This window comes from Danio rerio, chromosome 5 (genome assembly GCF_052040795.2).
Source record: "Danio rerio strain M-AB ecotype USA chromosome 5, GRCz13ab, whole genome shotgun sequence".
Lineage (NCBI taxonomy): Eukaryota > Metazoa > Chordata > Actinopteri > Cypriniformes > Danionidae > Danio > Danio rerio.
The window spans coordinates 43,358,918-43,379,112 of record NC_141025.1 but is presented as its reverse complement, the minus strand read 5'-3'; the positions used below and the strand labels follow the sequence as shown (position 1 = coordinate 43,379,112).

The 20,195-nt window shown below is 37.1% G+C and overlaps 2 protein-coding genes, 1 long non-coding RNA gene and 1 other non-coding gene across 11 annotated transcripts in view; 3 read left to right on the top strand and 1 right to left on the bottom strand.

Annotated features, from left to right (window-relative positions):
- Nucleotides 1-20,195, top strand: part of epg5 (ectopic P-granules autophagy protein 5 homolog (C. elegans)) — a 1,176,376-nt gene that overhangs the window by 49,428 nt on the left and 1,106,753 nt on the right. The window lies entirely within an intron of this gene.
- The window catches only part of LOC137495624 (flotillin-2a-like), a 24,613-nt gene continuing 4,745 nt past the window's right edge, over nt 328-20,195 (top strand). The window contains exons 1-4 of one of the 2 annotated variants that reach the window (XR_015491672.1): nt 328-455; nt 7,087-7,261; nt 11,384-11,535; nt 12,252-12,435. This is a non-coding gene — a transcript (flotillin-2a-like). The remainder of the gene's footprint in view (nt 456-7,086; nt 7,262-11,383; nt 11,536-12,251; nt 12,436-20,195) is intronic. The other variant, XR_015491671.1, reaches the window with a different exon arrangement.
- LOC147844094 (uncharacterized) lies at nt 1,554-5,779 on the top strand. 2 transcript variants are annotated; one of them, XR_015491646.1, is made up of 6 exons: nt 1,554-1,624; nt 2,854-2,959; nt 3,084-3,150; nt 4,417-4,601; nt 4,763-4,966; nt 5,423-5,779. It is a non-coding gene; the product is annotated as an uncharacterized LOC147844094 (long non-coding RNA). The 2 variants fall into 2 exon arrangements; XR_015491645.1 differs by having other exon boundaries at nt 3,084-3,154.
- tbx16l (T-box transcription factor 16, like) overlaps nt 16,222-20,195 on the bottom strand; it is a 16,724-nt gene continuing 12,750 nt past the window's right edge. For all 3 annotated transcript variants that reach the window (XM_087251215.1, XM_087251216.1, NM_131052.2), the window contains 1 exon segment: nt 16,222-18,083. In XM_087251215.1, coding sequence (XP_087107341.1) covers nt 17,606-18,083 — 478 coding nt within the window. In that variant the 3' untranslated portion in view covers nt 16,222-17,605.

Here is a 20,195-nt window from a genome sequence, read left to right as displayed (position 1 = left end):
TTGTACTAAAGTTGTTCTCATTTCAGAATTCAGCATTTAAATAATTGAAAATTAATAAATAATAATAAATATTCATCTCTCCGCCAAAAACGGTTACCACGGTGAAGTCTAGACAGGATACAGCTGCGGATACGCACATCAATATAGCATAATTTTTGTAACATTGTAAAACAATGAATAATATTTTTACAGTACTGTGGTGGTTGGGTTTAGGGTTGGGATAGGTGTAGATGTTAATAAAATATAATTTACTGGGTAATTTAATAAATAACAAATAATTCTCGTTAACTTCCGGCCACAACCGTCTGTGATCTTCCAACAACCGTTAACCACGGGAGAATGGAGAGAAAGCAACAGGTGGACAAATGGCGCGCAAAAATAAAGAGTTTGAGGAAGAAAAGAAGCGAAATGGTGCTGAATTATCTAAGATTATCTGTCCAGGGCATCATGTACAGGTCAGTTGTTCATGTGTAAATAGGCCTACTGTAGTTTTTCTTCTCCTTTTAGCGCTATAACCATCCAACATTTAGCTAACATCAGTTAGTGTGCAGCAGCGCCCATACTATCATCACATAAATATTACACGCTAACATTATTCATTGTAAAGTTACATGAGTGTTTAAAGACAGATAAGATATTCACGGAAGGTATACAGCAGGGGAATGGAGCTGTAGTGTGTAATATGTTAATGACAAATGTAATAGAGCAATTCCGTGCAAATGTCAACCTTGCCATAAAAAAATTAGTTTTCAACAAAAAAAAAAAAAAGAAAGAAAATAAGATTCTGTAAGCAAGTATTTTACAGCACCTTATAAATACACAAAAATACATCTGTCAATGTTTTCAAACTATTATATTTGATTTACCAAAATCACAAGTGGCAATTTCACATCCATAATGACACTTTTCCCTTATAAATATGAAAATATAAAAATAAAAAAACAATAATTTTTGTTTTACAGAGAGCCAACTCTCCCAGATAGCAGGCAGTAATCGGCCCGAGCTCGGCTGCCCTCCGGCGCCTCCGGCTCCGACTCGGCATCGGCGAGTGTTATCCGGGCCGAGTGCGGGCCGCAGCTCGCTCGCGCACATGCGGTTGTGATGCGGCTGTAAAGCACTGGCCCGATTCCGGTCAACCATATCCGGCCCGAGTCTGTCTGTAGAGTCCGGGCCGCTTCTGGCAAGGACTCGGCTGATGGCAACTGATTAAGTTCTTATTTTATCTAGTAATCTGTTAGCTCCACGTTTAATGATAATTTGAGAAAATATTCATGGTACGATAGCAAAAAAAAAAAAAAAAAAAAGAATATTTAGTGTGGATGGTCGCAATGTTTAGACGAAAACAAAACAATATTATTTATAAATAGATTATACATGTCATCTAGAGAAAAACTATGTAAAATTTGCTTATTTTTGAGATAGCACGCTCCTGTGCTGACTGTTTTTTTTAAAGCAGAAGTTGGTTTCATAATAAACACATGCGTTACTAAATTCCTGATCCAAACTCCAATCCAGACGGTGGCGGTAATGCTCCAAAAAGCTGGTTGTCAACCACCATGGCACGAAGATCACAAGAAGAAAAAGTTTGGTTTTTCAAAGACTCACATGGATTCCGGTCAGAAAGGTAAGCTTTTTACTGCTTGTGTACTGTATAATTAGCGAATTTAGAGCTTAAAACATTTCCACGGTGTTTGGTTGTAACAGCGTTTAGTACTTTAAAACAGTTTGATACGAAATGTAACTTGCTTTAAGAAACACGACTGGAGCTAATGTATGCTAACGCTAACAGTTACAAACACGTCTGAAAGTTCCTTTTCCTTTTACACAATGTTAGATTGTAACGTGTGTAGTAACTGAAAACTATTTTAATTATTTTAAAGAAACATGAAACGAATTTGTGTGTATGCTAACTTTGTGTTAAAGAAAGTTTCTGTAGACGAATCCATTAACTAACTTGGCAAAACGTGTTTTTTCCTGATTTAACATTATAAAGTACCGTGGATGTTGAAAAAATCATTGTACAGGCGTATACGTATCCAACAGTTTTAATTCTGTGATTATGTGTAAATAAAAACTAATCATTTTGGATTAATAAAATATTGTTTATCTTGTTTATGCAGTTAGTCACGAAAAATGATCGAAACTCGACAGTTTACTATTCTCTTTAAATTATCCAAGAGAAATATATTACTATGCACTTTAATTCATATTTTTTAGCCTATGTGAATCAATTATATCTTTTGTTCAAGCTGTAATGGTCAGTTAATGTAAAACTGAACGTCTTAAAGCAGATTTTGATGTTTTTTTATGTTATTGACTGATAAATTCTGATTTAAATGAATGGGTAACAATATTTGTTGGTTAAGTCTTATTGTTCTTGTTTAACAAAGGTTAGTGAGATCATTTTGCAGCACATCACGACCAAAGAAGTCAATAGCACACTCTTTTGAACGTGAATAGGCATGTTGTAGTTGTGTGCTAAAAGTCCATTATAAGCTGTAAACTGCTGATACATTTTCAACATAGATCGAGCTTTTCAGACATTACATTACTAATTGCTTCACAAACAGCTGAAATGGTTTATTGTTATTGGCTATCATCAAACATTTTTCACAATGGTAGGTTAATCTTCATGGGTACAGAATAATGCATGTGCTTGACAATCTTACAAATCTATGTCTCAGATTCATAAGGCTGTCACTCTGCATGAATCTCCGAATAAATCTTGTGCAACCTTCTGTGTACTGATTATTTACACTATAGGTATTATATGCATTAATTAACTTTGATAGTATTTCAGGATTTGAACTTTTCTTTACGGGAGGTTAACAACAATGTGATGTTTTATTATAGATGCATATGAGGAAGCTCGACTCAAACATCCACACGCAACTGTGATTTCTGACTGGTAGACAGATGAGGATGATGATCGCCTGTCATACATCTCAAGACAGAACAGGTTTGTTTGCAATTATTTTAAACACATACTGTCAACATTATGTCATTGATCTATTACAACCTGTGAGTTTTGACCTGGCACTATACTAAAGTGATGTTTTGTTTTGTAAATGTATCTGATTAAGGGACAGTATAGACACATCTATACCATGATGAAGAAAAATTATTTGGAACAAAGAGGCTGGATAAAAGGCAGGTATAAAGATTTCAGAAATCAATGCAGCACCACAAGTACCATCACCATCAATGACTATGGCAGAAATCTTAAGACCACCATCAAGATGCACAGATACTGTACATTCCAGTACACCAGGCGTGTCCAAACTACGGCCCGCGAGGCTTTTTATAAATATCAATAGAATCTGGCCCGCTATACAAAAATGAACGTAATTCAATAAATAACCACCGGGTGTCGCTATTACATGCATTCAATTAAGCAGCAGTTCTTGTTATGATCTATCTATCTATCTATATCTATCTATCTGTCTATCTGTCTATCTATCTATCTGTCTATCTATCTGTCTGTCTATCTATCTGTCTGTCTGTCTGTCTGTCTGTCTACACACAGTTGAAGTCTGAATTATTAGCCCCTCATTGATTTATTTCTTCTTTTTTAAATATTTCCCAAATGATGTTTAACAGAGCAAGAACATTTTTACAGTATGTCTGATAATATTTTTTTCTTTTGGAGAAAGACTTGTTTTATTTCGGCTAGAATAAAAAGCGGTTAAAATTTTTTTATGAACCATTTTAAGGTCAGAATTATTAGCCCCTTAAGTCTTCAGAACAAACCATTGTAATAAAATAACTTGCCTAATTACCTTAACTTGACTAGTTAACTTGATTAACCTAGTTAAGCCTTTAAATGTCACTTTAAGCTGTATAGAAATGTCTTAAAATTATCTAGTCAAATATTATTTACTGTCATCATGGCAAAGATAAAATAAATCAGTTATTAGAAATGAGTTACTAAAACTAATATGTTTAGAAATGTGTGGAAAAAAATGTTTAACTCTCCGTTAAACAGAAATTGGGGAAAAAATAAACGGTGGCTAATAATTTAGGGGGGCTAACAATTCTGACTTCAACTGTATATATATATATATATATACACACACACACTATCTGTGTGATGTATTTAAAATTTGGCCCGCAACAACGTTTGTTTTTTTGCATCTGGCCCTCGGCCCAAAAAGTTTGGACACTCCTGCAGTACACCTATGAACATTTACAGTCTTTGTTCTAGTGCAGTTTGAGATCAAGACAGAACTTATTGCATCTCGTGATGTCTTTGTAAGAATTGAGGACATCACTAAATTTGTTAAGGTTTAATGCAGCTAGAAAGTAAAGATCAACTAGAGAATATCAGCAGTGTCTAACCCACTGATGTATTTACAGAAGTTGTATGAGAATAAGCTACAGGTTGATTTATACTAATCTGTTATTTTTCTTTTTTAGCACGACTGACTGAAGTTTTAAAATCATGCAACGTCATAAAGCAGCAGCTGGGCCTGATTCTCACAAAGCCAAAACAGACGTGATGAAATTCCAGATGTAAACACATTTGACCTTCCTTTGGCCAATTTGATTTGGAAAAGCTTGAAAATCAACTAAAGGAGCAGCCCGAACAAATGAAGAAACTGGTAAGTTCAAGCTCTTGCTAATTTCAAAGTGTTTTAAGTTTATTTGTTTTTTTGTTTTTTGTTTTTTGCTTCGTAGGTAGCCTACTTTTTTCCTAATTTTTTCTTTTTTTATACATTAGTACTTCTTCACTACTAATTATCTGTTTATCTTTTAATCACAGATGGAGTGAGGACAAATCTCCATACCACGCCACTGATAAAGAAGTGGAAAAATGCATTACAAGGTAGCTACAACTTGCCCCTGACAGGGGTGGAGGAAGAAAGAAGAGAAAGCTAATGTGTCAAATGTCTAAATCACTATTTTGTTTTATTTTTTAAACAACATTTTAAGTGTATTAGGATGTTCCCTGATACTTGAACAATTTGTTTCTTTCATTTGCATTTATATATATATATATATATATATGTATATGTGTGTGTATATATATATATATATATATGTATGTATGTATGTATGGTATGTATGTATGTATGTATGTATGTATGTATGTATGTATGTGCGCCAAATTATGAAGAAACATCTTGATACACTTTTAATAAACGTAATACAAATAAAATTATAAATATAAAATTGCACAAGACGTGTATATATATGAAATGTATAATCATCTCACTCATGTCTTGCTGTTTGTGCAATTGATTTTGTTCAAGTTTATTTAAAAATAAGTTTGACTTTATACTTCTGCAATTATATATATATATATATCTATATATATATATATATATATATATATATATATATATATATATATATTTTTTTTTTTTTTTTTTTTTTTTTTTGTTTATTATTATTTTAATGTTTTATTAAAAAATGTTTCAAGATGTTTCTTCAGAATTCTGCAGTACTTTTCACAAGTTTGACTTGGATATTTTACGGATTGTCATTGGTATTTTTAAGATATTTCTTGCTATATCTTAAATTGGTTTCTATATTTAGGTTTATATAAAATTTAGCTGTTTTTTACAAATTTTTAATTCAAGTCTATTGGGAAAACAGGGTTGTTTTAAAAACATCTGTGTTTGTGTGTAATTTTTAGATTTTTTTGTTTAAATCTTTCTGTGTGTCTTTATTGTGTTGTTTTATTGTTGTTTTTATATTGATATTCTTGTGCACTACAAATTATTTATAAAATTTTAGTACTATTTTTTTCTTGCAATCAATAAACGTTTAACATTTATTAATTTTGTCATTTGTCTGATTATTTTCGTTACAGAATATGTATGCAGTTTGCACTTTATTCAAAGGTTAAACGCTGTGCTAACACTTTGTGTTTACATTATAGCCTGTGTTTGCTGTTATATAAATAAACTAATACCATATATCAAGTACCAATGTAATACCAAAAGGTTTTATAAGGTGTATAAATACGGAGTCGCGCCAGCTCCGGGCCGCAGCGCACATTACCCTCGCGCCGATTCCGGCGCGGATGCGCAGCGTCGGCTCGCTTACGGCCGCCGCATCTGGCCCGCTTGATTCGGGCCGGAATCGGGCAGTGAGTCCACAGTCATCCGGCCCGAGTCCGGCAGCCGAAGTTGGGCCGAGGGGTAAGTCTCCGGCAGGCGACAATCTAGCCGGAACTGGCCCGAGTGTATTTTGCTATCTGGGCTTAGTCTTTTGATTATCATTGTTTCTTTTTTGGGTTGTGCAGTTTAATTCACATAATTTCTACAAATGATGCTGTATGCTGTAAACTCACAGATTTTTTGTCACATCCATAGCACATGTTTATTTCCCTCATTTAAAGTATAAAATATGTTTACAGATTGATATTTTTCTGGTCATATAAAACTGTGGCGAGTTGCTCTGGAAAATATAAAGAAAAGTTTCAATATAATGTTAACATATGCTCTCTATGTGAATTTATGTTTTGTGCTTTTACTGCAAATGTCACATCCATAGCTGGAATTGCTCAATCACGTTTTATGATTTTCCTAAAAAAAACAGCCTCATTATTATATAATAAACTAGTTTAGATGTTTTAGAAAACTTTGTTGGCCTGTTTATGAGGTTTAAAGCTTGTAAAAGTTTTGGCACTAAGTTAGCTCTGTTGGTGCAGTAAACACACATCAGATACAGCCGGGGGCTGACAAGCAGGCAGAGGCAATATAAGGAGAGGGTGCTCGCTGCAGAGCCATTTGAGCAGAGCTGAGCTCCAGCGAGGGGGAGCATGAGCTCTCGCTCTGCCTCCTGTAAGCTGTTTTAATGCGTACACCAACCCCACTCCTAACCCTACCCCCAGTGACATCACTCGTAGAAGAAGTGCAAAAAAGGTGGAGCTCAAGCTCAAGCTCCCCCCTTGAAAATAAGAGCATTTGTCTTAAAATATTGAGTAAAATGTATTGTTTTGCTAAATGTTGGCTTTAAGCTATTATATGATTAATTATTAAAGACATTTTTGTTTAAATATCCATATTTCTATCTAATATGCATCTATTTACAGTTTGTAAGTGCTCCTTCATCTTACTTTCTTGTCTCCCATCTCAGAAAACTGATGTGCAGCTGTGCTATAAGATTCAGGCGGCCAAGAAGCAACAAAAGATCTGACTGGATGAGATTAAGGTGTTGATCCTCAGGATGGATAAAGAGCTGATCGATACTGTAAGGAGACCAGCTGATGCTGAAGCCTTTAAGATGGAGCAGCTCTCAGAGGCAAAAAAAAGTGAGTAACACACTCGAGACCTTGTTTCAACCTGCCATTGTCAAGAATGGTCAGCTGAGATGCAGTATTGCTTATTACTTGAATTTCATTGAAATTATTTTCTATGTGTGTATCTCTACTTTTACTTTCATTGAAGCACTCAACACAATCCAGAGGCATTACTAAATTAATGAATTTCCAGCAAGAGGGAAAGTAATTCATGTGTTTGTTAAAATACAGTAAAGAATGAAGTGCTTGTGTTTTGATGCTTTTTTTGACAACACAACTAACAGATGTGGAGGAGTTTGTGATTTTTTTTTTGTGGTCATTCAAACATAATAAGTTGAAAAAAGCTTTCTTACAAACTTTAGTCCTTTTCTAAACACAAACAAAACAGTCCACTCAGATCAGATCATCAGTTTTTGACTTCCTCTGGATTTGGTTGAAACCAGAACATTACAAATGTTTAAACCCTTTAATAAAATGAAGGGCAGCACAGTAGTGCTGTTGGTAGCTCAATCACCTCACAACAAGAAGCTGGGTCAAGTGGCATTTCTGTGTGGAGTTTGCATGTTCTCCCGGTGTTCGCGTGTTAAACCGTGTTGCTCTTGTTTCCCCCACAAGTCTAAAGACATGTGTAATAGGTGAATTGGGTAAGATAAATTGTCTGTTGTGTATGTGTGTGAATAAGTATGTATGGATGTACGCGGCTGGAAGGGCATCTGCTGAAAATATGCTGGATGAATTGGTGGTTCATTCTGCTGTGGCAACCCCTGTTTATTAAAGGGACTAAGTCGAAAAGAAAAAGAATGAATGAATAAATAAAATGGGGTATGATAAGGATTTAGTTGTAAAATACGTGGCTGTCACAGGCCCTGTGTATTCCTGGAATTAAGATGACATTTTAATTAAGATCATCATCCAGATATTTGGACAATCACAAGTGGACAACGCTAAAGACTGCTGTAAACAGGGTGAAAGATTCTGAACTTGTCCTTGCTTCCCCCTTTCAGGCGTAGATCTCATTCTGTCAGATTGCTTTCAGTGTTAAAATGTCTATGTGGTTCAGCACATTCAAACAGCCATGAAAGACCACCTTCTTTTTACCTTCTGTTTGAACTGTGCTACCCAGAAAGGGTTTAGAAAAATTAGAAAAAGCACAACTACCATGCATAATGTTGTGGAAAAAAATCAGGGGATTCAGAAAAATCTCTGCATAAGTAAAGCAGGAAAGCTCAGCTGAATGTGCTCCACCTTTGGATTTAGAGGTGTTACTACTACACCATTGGATTAGAATCCTGTAAATTTCACAGCTCAAATGCAGCAATTTGCTGGCTGCAGACCACTTCTCTGTTCATTGGAAGTAATGAATTATAATTATAAGCCTATAAATGTTAAAATATCTTAATATTTGTTGAAAGCTCCTGTAGTTGTTTAGTTGTGATGCACCAGGACCTCTTAAAGTAGAAACAGTTACTTTTCCCCCTGTTGTTTAAAAGATTAAAGACAACTGACTTTCCCAAATTGTCTGCAAATACTGTATCAACAACCATCTCTAGGGTGTACAGAGAATGGTCTGAAAAAGAGAAAATATTCAGTGAGCGGCAGTTCTGTGGGGGCAAATGCCTTGTTGATGCCAGAGGTCAGAGGAGAATGGCCAGACTGGTTTGAATTGATAGAAAGTCAACAGTTACTCAATTAACCACTCGTTACAACAGAAGTATACAGAAGAGCATCTCTGAATGCACAACACATGGAACCTTGAGGTGGATGGGCTACAGCAGCAGAAGACCACAACTCCTGTCAGCTAAGAACAGGAAACTGAGGCTACAATTTACACAGACTCACCAAAATTGGACAGTAAAAGAGATTGGAGAAACGTTGCTGGGTCTGATGAGTCTCGATTTCTGCTGCAGCATTCAGATCTTAGGGTCAGAATTTGGCATCAACAACATGAAAGCATGGGTCCATCCTGCCTTGTATCAATGGTTCAGGCTGGTGGTCGTGGTGTAATAGTGTGGGGGATATTTTCTTGGCACACTTTGGGCCCATTAACACCAACTGAGCATTGTGGCAATGCCACAGCCTACCTGAGTATTGTTGCTGACCATGTTCATTCTTTATGACCACAGTGTACCCATCCTCTGATTGCTACTTTCAGCAGGATAACACCATGTCATAAAGCATGAATCATCTTAGACTGGTTTCTTGAACATGACAATGAGTTCACTGTACTCAAATGGCCTCCACAGTTACCAGATCCCAATCCAATAAAGTGCCCTTACGATGTGGTGAAACAAGAGATTCTCATCATAGATGTGCAGCTGAAAAATCTGCAGCAACTGTGTGATGCTATCATGTCAATATAGACCAAAATCTCTGAGGAATATTTCCAGTATCTTGTTGAAACTATGCCAAGAAGGATTAAGGCAGTTCTGAAGGCAAAAGGGGGTCCAACCCAGTACTTGTCAGGGTTGTGGATGGGAAATGGGGAAAAAGGAGAGAGGACTCAAGTGCAGGAAAATGGGGAATTTATTAAATAATAAACATAAAATAAAATGCAAAATAAACTACCCCGAGGGGGAAAACATTAACAAAACAAATACATACACAAACAAACTGGACTAGGCAGGCTGGCAAGGATCAGGACTGGAAACTCGACAGGACTTTAAACAGCGACATGTAATGACGAACTGGCACAGGACAGCAAACATGAGGGGTTTATAAACTGTAGGAAATTAACACACAAACAGATGAACATAATTAACTAATAATGAGTTAACAAGGAGGGTGGGACTAGACAATAGGCGGGAGAGCGCATGACACAAAGAGAAAACACAAGCCATGTGCTCACATAAAACAGGACTAGAACACGCAGCCAATGAGATACCTCATTAACCGTGTGTTCATAACACCACAAGCACGTGGTTCCTGAAAACACGCACCACGTGCTAAACACATGGCCAACAGAAGACTGAATGAAAGACACGAGTACACGATGAATGAAAACACTCACCGTGCACTCACACACGCAGCGTGCATGTTTCATCCCAGCACCGACCAAAACTGAAACCAACTAGACTGAGACACTGGGAATGAAACACCTCGCTGCAGACAGACGAAAACACAAACACGAGTACAAGAGCGCGCGCGTCTGAGGCACGCAGAGCCCACGCAGCCGCATCACACAGAGACACACAATGACAGAAACAGTCCAAGTGTCCAAGCTCTGCCACCAAGACAAGAATTTACAAGACCAGAGTGGCAGAACCCTGACAGTACTAGTAAGGTGTACCTAATAATGTTGCCGGTGAGTGTATGTACGTGTGTTAAATTTATTAGCTGTAATTTATGTTATGTTGTTATATACGGGCATATTAAATATTTATATGTGTGTCCAAGAACGACTTCAAATAATTTAAATGATTTTGTCTTTAATTGATAAAAATATTGCTATTAGATATTTAGGTAAAGTCTAAATTATTAATCCACCTGTAAATGATTTTTTCTTTTTCAAATATTTCCCAAATATTGTTTAACAGAGCAAGGAATATTTTACAGTATTATTTCACAGTCTTATTTGTTTTATTTTGGCTAGAATAGGAACCGTTTTTATTTTTATTTTTTCAACATTTCAATATTATTAGCCCCCTTAAGCAATATATTTTTTGTCAATTGGCTACAGAACAAATCTTTTTTATACAATGAAATGCCTGGTTGCACTAAATTGCCTAGTTAACCTAATGAACCTACTAAAGTCTTTAAATTGACCTTTAAGCTGAATACTAGTATCTTGAAAAATATAATATTCTTTAAAGAGTAAGAAGTAAGAAATTTGTCTAAGAAATTCATTCATTTTGCTTCGGCTTAGTCTCTTGTTTAACTGGGGTCATCACAGCAGAATGAACCCCTGTCTAAGAAATGATAATTAATATTTTCATAACTGTGCGAATAATACATTATAATGTTCAGACCATATTTTATGAAAAAGTGTATCATAAGCAGACAAAATGCAGAATATATTAATCCCAAATAGGTGTTTATTGTCAGGGTTGTGATAACAAAAGTGACAGGTGAGTACAGCAATTATAGCAATCTTTGAGGGAAAGTCTGATCAACTGATTTTATTTTATTTTTTAAAAGATCAATTAGTCTGGGAAGCAAACTCTGAGCACAGATGAGGACGATGGTGGTGTTAGCCAGGAGCTGGTGAAAATAGAGAAGGAAGATAAAGACCAGTAAGGAAATGTAGGAGACCTAGAGGGAATCGTGAAATCGGGATGTATTCCAGCAAGGCAAGTAAAGCATACTGTAGGTTTGAGTAATGCACACTGAAGGCTATACTGACTGACGAGAGTGCTAGATTGATTAGTGATGAAGAATTCTGGTGATTGGGTTACTTTTGCTAAATGCAACATTTCGACATTTCACTGAGGTGTTGTATGAAGTTCACCCAAAATATCGCTATCAAAATAATAAATATTAATAATAAAACTCAAATGTGAATAAATGATGACAGTCCTTTCATTTTGGGTGAATTTTAGCAAAAGGATCAGGCTATGAAGAGACTTTCAATAAGAATCTGCTCCTGATAATGGAAACAGTCTTTCATTGTGTTGAATTCAAGTCTTAGAATGTTTAAGCTAGCTGTGTAGTCTGTACCCATGTTAAGATGGGCATTTTGACACTGAATTCCCTCTATCTTTCTATGGAAAAAGATGAATTCACAATATTTAAAAACATTAAATGAGCCACTTTAAAAAAAACACAATTGACTGAAAAACCTGAAATTTCGCTCAGCCATAATACATAAGCTCATTCATAGACCCTCCTGTCAATAAGATTAGAAAAGTGGTGGAGAAAATGGACAGGTGTAAACAACACATGGTGTAAACAAGAGTGTGTGTCTTTCGTCAGAGAATTCACATTTATATAAATGTATGACGCCAGAGAGTAAAGAAAAGAACTGATGCCTGGGGAATTGATTCTGTCCTCTGCTCTTTTCTGTCAGGATAAAGAAAGTGTTGACAGCGCTGGCTGAAGCAGAGAAACGGAAATGCATTGGAGAAGCAGAGGCCGGTTCCATTGAGGCTGTGGGTAAAGCTAAAGCAGGGAAGATGAGGCTCAAACCTGAGGCCTATCAGCAGTACGGGGAGGCAGCAAAAACCACAAATGCCCTGGAGGCTCTGCCAAAGGTCTGTGGAACTCTTCAAATCTACAAATCAGACTGACATTACACATGCACCCTTTTTCCTACTTTGTTTAAGGAGATAGAACGGGGAATTAGACAGATAAATGGTACAAGAAAGTAAGGCAGTCGTTGTCTATAAGATAATTGCCAGATTTAAAATCAAATCAGTTCTGTTGAAGTCAGTTTCAAACACTTTTCCAATAAGATGCCAACGAGAGTGTTTGTTTGTTTGTTTGCTGTCCAAAAAGTCATTTTAAGAAAACATTAAGGCCCAATCCTAATTCTACTCCTTAGCTTTTCCCCTTACTCCTCATTTTGCACGTTCACATGAAGGGGAAGGGTTGTCCCAATTCTCTTTTGCTTGAAGGCGTTGGGCTAGGAGGAAGGACTAGAGACCCCTTGAGATTTTTCAGGGCCAAACTCGAAATCAATAGCCGCGTTTTCACTATCGCGCCTAAAGCGAGCGAGCCAAGGCCAGTCGCGTTTCCACTGTCACTTCCGGGGCCTAATTGGGCCAAATCGGGGTTTTCTTGGGGCCAGCGGCCGGCCTTTTTCGGCCCGACGAATACCTTGGGCCAAAGAGGGCCAGCCAGGGCTTCGGGGCAGAGTGAAAGGAGAGGCGGGGGCAGTTTTCCGATCGCACACCAGTACATGTGCCAAACACATAAACAAATAAATAAATAAGAGAAAGAAAACATCTGGAACAAATTAATGGCTGGGGTCTTTTTGCATATGATCGCCCTTATGTTTCTCTTTTAAATGTAAGGCTGTTGCATAAAATAATAAAGTAGTTTTAAATTATAAGTGACTATTCTTTGCTGCATCCTCCTTGATGTTTCAATTATGCATAAAAATCTTTACACCCTATTAAAGACACAATAGACAGTAAAGGTTTTCGAGAGTTTTTGTCAAGTTTAAAAGGTGTGTTTGTGCGCGTTTATATGCCTGTATGTGTGTGTGAGACCGAGGAAAAGAGCGTTCCCTTCATCATAGCTCTGTTGATGCCGTCAGCAGCTTTTTTCTTTTATTTTTTATTGTTTTTATTTGTTTTGGAGATAATACAAAATATAAATACAACAGAAAGATATAAAACTTTACAAATTTCGTGTCCACTTTTGTAGTCTCAAAACAATAGTTTCATATCTAGATAAAATAGCCTGAGCTATATTGAAATAATTTAAAGAATTACAAATATCAGATATAATAAAATCACATTAAATAAATAAACCAATATAAAACTAACAAACGCTAGCTATAACAATTAGGTACTATATCAAACTGTTTTAAAGCCATATTAAACTTTCATTTTTTAAAAGCCACTCTGAAAAAAAAGGTTTAGATATTTTCTAAAAACAATAAACACTGGAGAATGTTTTAAATATTATATATAAAGTATTTGGATACGGCGATATTAATCAAATCATGCAAACATTTTCGGGGTGAGTGAAAGCAGAAACTAGGCGACCTTTTTTTCTGTCTGCAGCTGCGCAGCACTTTTTTGATGCACCGGGGAAAACTGCAAGTTCAAAATGTGTTCTGTGTCCTCAAACAAGTGTGTATGTTTTTATATGACGTGGTAAAATTAAAAAAGGAAATTTTAAATACATAAAGAGCTTTATTAGTGCATAGCTGCTGAGCCCAACGAAATATAGGCTATATTTTATTACGTGCTGCTCTTATGTGCTAAAACACCTAGCACTTTCCTTTACTTAAGATATAATAAGCAACATCTTTAAAGTGTCATAAAGCCTATAGGGAAAGTTAATGTTTCAGTTCTCTCCGGAGAATTTGGATGAATGTTGGACAGCGTCTGTCTAACTGAGGATGTCATAAAATACATTTTATATCGAAGAATTTTATATCTATGTTTTTTTTTTAATATTATGGATGTGTGCGCTCCCTGCGCTGGGTCCCTCCGTTACTGGCAAGACCACTGGATTTCGATGCCAACAAAGTAAATGTTGATATGATGAATGAGAACACACAGGTATGTGCGTATAGATATACATTGTACAGCTGTACAGTAGCGTGTCATTTGTTTGTTTTGGTTGTCCTAATTTTAATAGTTTCGTGATGATGTGGTGTGCTTTATCTGCCTGATTTCCGCTGAAGTGGGCGGATTGAGTGACGTTCGATTCGGGGGATGTTCTGGGGGTGGGGTTTGCATGACGCGCTGCGAGCTACTAGCCCAACAGTGGAAACGCGACATGATTTCGGCCTCACTGCTCAACCTCCCGGGCGATTGGCCCGGCCTGGCCCGATAAAAGCCCTGGCTCGCACTGGCCCGATAGTGGAAATGCGGCTATTGGGGGTAAAAAAATGTCCCCGAATACACCAGCCACAACGTCAGCATAGCTGAAACCAGAAGTCAGGAGATCCATTTATTGCACTTCACTTGCGCTCGCATTTTACCGTCAAGCTTTTTAAAAAAATGCAAAAATAAAAACCACTTAATTTTGCTATCTATAATCCCTAATAATAACTCCTGTATAGCAGTCCCACAACATTCTGATACTCAATGATGACACTCGAAGTAGAGGTAGAGGTACAAAAATAGTATCAGGATTGGGCCTAACAGTTTGTAATATCAAATCAGGATGTAAAACTGGATCTATAAATTGTTAACAGGCATATCAGGTTTAATCATTAACACTAATATCTCATTCATATATATATATATATATATATTAGTGCTGTCAATCGATTAATAAAAATTAACTAATTAATTGCACTTTTTAAAAAGATTAATCGCATTTAAAAGACTAAAACTTGTAATTTTGGGCTATTAGAATGTAAAATTTATGTAAACGCAAAACAAATACTATTTAAATTTAAAATATAATTCATTATTAGAATTTTTGTTTAACTTGTAACACAGATTTCTTTAATTTCAATCACTCCCATGCCGTCCACAGTCATTCCTCCTTATATCATGAACACGCATCTTAAAGATGACACAGACCCACTAGATAATTAACTTTGTCAGTTTAAACTATCTAGTACTACAGTTCTAAATGAAAAACTGCATTATATCTGGCACGTTTTCAGTTATAGTTAGCAAAACTTGTCATAATGTGCAATATTTCATGCATGCAAGGATTGCTGGTCTCAGTCACGCAGTTTTTCCTAAAGTGACTACTGTATGCTTAGTGGTTGGCCAGCGATGTGCTGGACATACACTTATTACTAAGCCATACTTATATGCTATTTCAGACCAAATATTTAAAGTAGCATGGTAAACAACAGTGTTTCCTCTAGGATTTTTTCCAGCTGTGGCAGCAGGTCTTTTACACAAATCTATCAACTACCTATGGCGTTATTTCAATGACAAATGGAGAAATAATAATAATAATAATTATGCTGTGAACTGTGTTCAACAAAACTGAAAGCTACGCCATGTTTGCTGGCCCCACGCATTACGCACCTGTCCGTCAGTCTATCAGCGCATCACCTTAAAGGGTTAAACAAATAATGCACAGCACTACTACGATTAGAGTTGCACTGTTATAATTCACTTACCCTTCAATGCGTTTTGGTGTGATTATTACTCGCTATTAAAAAAACAATGACGGAATGTTGTGATTGAGAAGCTGTAATGTAGCCGTGGTGGGATGAATTTTAGTGTTGTGCCCCGCCATGGCAGAATGAATGTAGCAGAAACCATGAACAATATTGCCACCATGCAAACCTGTCAACCCTCCTGTTTTTCCCGGAATTTTCCTCTTTCATTCTGTAAAGGTATTTTTTCCACTAAGTAATGATGAAGAGTAAGCGGCTCACACTTAAAAAATGGTTTTACAACACAATAGTTTACTACATCTCACAAAAACACAGATTCATTTAACAAAAGGCAACAATGTCAAAACCCTGAGCACTGTGAGAGTGAGGAACCAACCAATAATCCCACTCAGCCTATAAGTGACATTAACAGAAAATGATTATTATTTCAGTATGATTAAAGATTACAGAGAAAAACCCCAAAGGAACAATTTAAAATGAAAACAAACACTGATTACAGAAAGCAATACTTCGTTTTGGTTTCTTGTTGACTTTAAAATGTACAGTCTTTATTTTTATGTGAACAATTAGATCAGTGCAAGTTCATTTACTGAAAAAAATAGTTTTGGTATTTTTGCGGTTGAGTTGCAGGCTTTCTCTGTTGATGTCAGTCTGACACTTAAGCAGGTTGCACACCAGAAGCGTGGCTCGGCGCCCGACACGGCACGAACATGACAATTTAAAGTATCACACACCAGACGTGCACATTCGCATGATATTTAACATGAAACTAATCAAATGGCGCTCTGTGGCGCGGCTGAAATATGAACTGCGTCCTGAGTCATGGCTGGGCGCCGCCAACAGCCGCTGACTATACTTAATAATACTATACTTAATAAATCCATATCAAACAGTCCCTTAAAAGTCATGTCTCACTTTCAGTTTTGGGCTCAGGCGCGTTTTGCATTCACACACAAGCTTACCACGCCAAAGCACATGTGAACTGCGCTCTGGCACACCTCTTCTAACCGGGCCAGGGCCGGCCAAGTGAACCGTGCCTGAGCCCGATTCAGAGCACTCACACTTCTCAAACGATCCGGGAAACGGGCCTGGGCAAGGTTTGGATAGCATAGTGTGAGTACACCCTTATATTCTTAACCACGCCCCCCACACAAAAGCCCCTTCCTCACTCTATTTTCCATTTGAGTTGGAAGTACATCAACATACTGAAAATCTCAGCAACTTCCGGTTCATGCAAATTTTGAAAAATAGACAGTCACTGCTTTCCATTGCTGGCTCTTTCTTATGCCCCAAAACACTTCACCCTCCATCCAGAGTGACCGATTCAAAGGGATTATATGGATGAGCACTTCCGAATGGAATGCAGTGTGCAACACTAATCACCTGCAAAGTGCCCTTCAGGGGGGCAATATATCCCACTTAGAAGACACAGAGTAACAGACTGAGCAAAAATATGGACATTAATAGCCAACAACATACTTTTTGCTGCTGAAATAAATATTTACATTCTTGAGTTAGGGAATGTTTCATTTCAGTCTGGTTTGCAAACTTGCAATGTTCCAGCTTCTGGTTCAAATGAGTCGCGTGATGCACAACTGAAAGAATTTGTTCCTCTGAATTTAAAAAAAGCATCATTTCGTAGCCTGCTGGTCACATCAGTACTCAGTTAGTGGCCTCATATGTGGTCTGTGTTCAGTCTGGCTGTTTAGCGTGAACTGCTGATCAGTGTATTCCTGAACCGCTGGATAAATCTCTCGTTCTGACCCGCGGAGGAACTGCTCGGGCTGAGGGGGATTTGGGAGGAGCTTCCCTGAGGGTGTGGAGGCTCTGAAACAGGAGCGGTTGAGGATGTTGGTGAGGGGTCTTGGATTGGCACAGTCGGACAGTGGGCTCATCTCCAGGTTCCTCAGTGCACTCTCAGACAGTTGCACGCGACTCAGTTTGGGAGGCAGAGGGAGGCGCAGCTCCAGGTCATGACACTGGAGTGAGGGATGGGGAGGCTGGAGCTGGATTTTGGGTCTGCTGTTGTGATGGGTCTCCTGAGGGTTCAGTCTGCTGAAGCTGGTGTGTCCCGTGGACAGCTGGGACACCGGCAGAGCCGCACAGACACTATTGAGGTTGGATTCTCTGGGACTGAAGTGAAAAGTGAAACTTTATTTTGGAGGATGTTGCTGTTGTAGTTTGAATGTAGTAGATGTTTTAAAAGAGATCTACTAAGAATAATTTTCTTCTCTTTATGGACCCAAACTTGTCATCGTTCACATTTATGTTTTGAATCCAGAAATAAAATAAAAGCTCTATGGCTTTAACGGTTAAAGAGGTTTGGGGAAATTACAAAGTGATTGTTATTAAAATGGCATTTTGTCTCTTTGAATACATTTTAAAATTTGCCTGTTTGTCTAATTTGCCAGTTTGCTGCTCTGTCGTGATCGGTTTTTATCATTAAAAATGAAACTAGAAACATGTTTATTTGCCATTTTTGGGGAAATGGTTATAAATATTACTGTTAAGGATTATCTGACAAATAAAAGACCAAAATCATCAAACACCAACTTTTATAACATTTTAAGCGTTTTTACTGTCATTTTGGTCAAATTAATCTGTGCTTTATTTAAAACAATGTATTTTAAAATGCACCTGTGATTCAAAATCAACTTTTGTAAGCGGTTTGGACAAAACTGTGTGTAGGTATAGTGTGTCCACTGTCATATTGGAGTAATAGAAACCCAACAAGTCTCTTTTTTTAAAATATCCTGATGTTAAAATAGGATTCAAATCCCAGTGAATTTGAGGCCCACCGCAACGTGACGTAGGAGTGCAATTTTCCCTGCCCACCGAACTGATTAACAGGCGCCATGTTTCTATAATACCATGTACAAGCAGTCCACAGAACAATTCTTTTGCAAATAAACTGGGATTAAAATATTTGGGTTATTTTTATACGTTTAAAATGTTTTAAAAGCGTGTTTGTAATAAAGACAGTAAAATTGCTTTGTATTTCTTAACCACTACACTGTAATCACTACGGCCGCATGGTGTCAGTAAATGCTAATGGGTGATAAATAAACTTTATCCGAGTCTGTAGCTGCGTTCGAAACCACCTACTACTACTCGGCCGGTATAAAAAAGTATGTTCTATACAGTATGAGTGCGAGCAGTATGAATTTAACTCAGAGAACTACATCTGCTATTTTGTCATAATCACGTGACCTATGTGATGTGAGTTGCGTCGCTTCACTCCCATTCATAAATTCTCTGGCAGGGCATCATGGGATAGCACAGCGTGCATTTGATGCGTATTTCAGAATCTTTCCGGAAGTAGTAGGTCATCCGGGTACTTCTCGCATACTGTTTTTCGAATTCTATGAATTTGGACATACAACTCAGCTTGCATAGTGTTTTTAGCGAACTATATAGTGTGGAAGTATGCAATTTCATACACACCCGTCTCTGTCACTGACGGCTCTTTATCTGACGTAACGCACAATGAAAAGCAGACATGCACGCCGGAGCAGTGGGCACGGAGAAGCAGCTCATTTGGATTTAAAGCCACAGGCTACAAAAACAGCTACAATAGGTATGTCCTAAATCTCATACTCATGCACTGTTCTACACCATTTTGTAGTATAAATAGTGCAAGTAGTGCGTTCACTGAAAACTCTAAAAAGAACAAGTGCACTTTAAATACCCGGATGCTGCACTTATTCAACCACTAAAAGTGGACAGTTGGACACTTCATGCACTCAACCGCTGCTTTGCTTATGTAGCGGACGTACAGCTATCTATGCACATGTTGGATCACTTTATTTATTTTGGATTGTGAAAGCAAAGTTCTCGTATGAAAGTAGTTATAGCGCCTCCTGATGATGAATGCGGTTATACTCGTGGTAGGTATTATGGGTAGTTTGGTCATTTATTACACTAATTTGGCAATTGTCAAATTTCTGCTTTGTTTAAAAAAAAAAAAAACATTAATTTCATCACAAGATATGAAGGGCATTAAAACAATTAACTGTTTGAAATCTTGAGCACAAATCAGAATAATTTCTGAAGAATTGTGAGACACTGAAGATTGGAGTGATGATTTATGTAAGTTTAATATTAAATTATAAATGATATATTAAAAAGATTACTCGCACATAAACCTGTTATTTTACCTCATTATAGTATATAAAATCATTACTGATTATATTTTATTTTTTTTAACAGATGAGCAGAAAAGCACCCTTTAAAAACATACCTGTT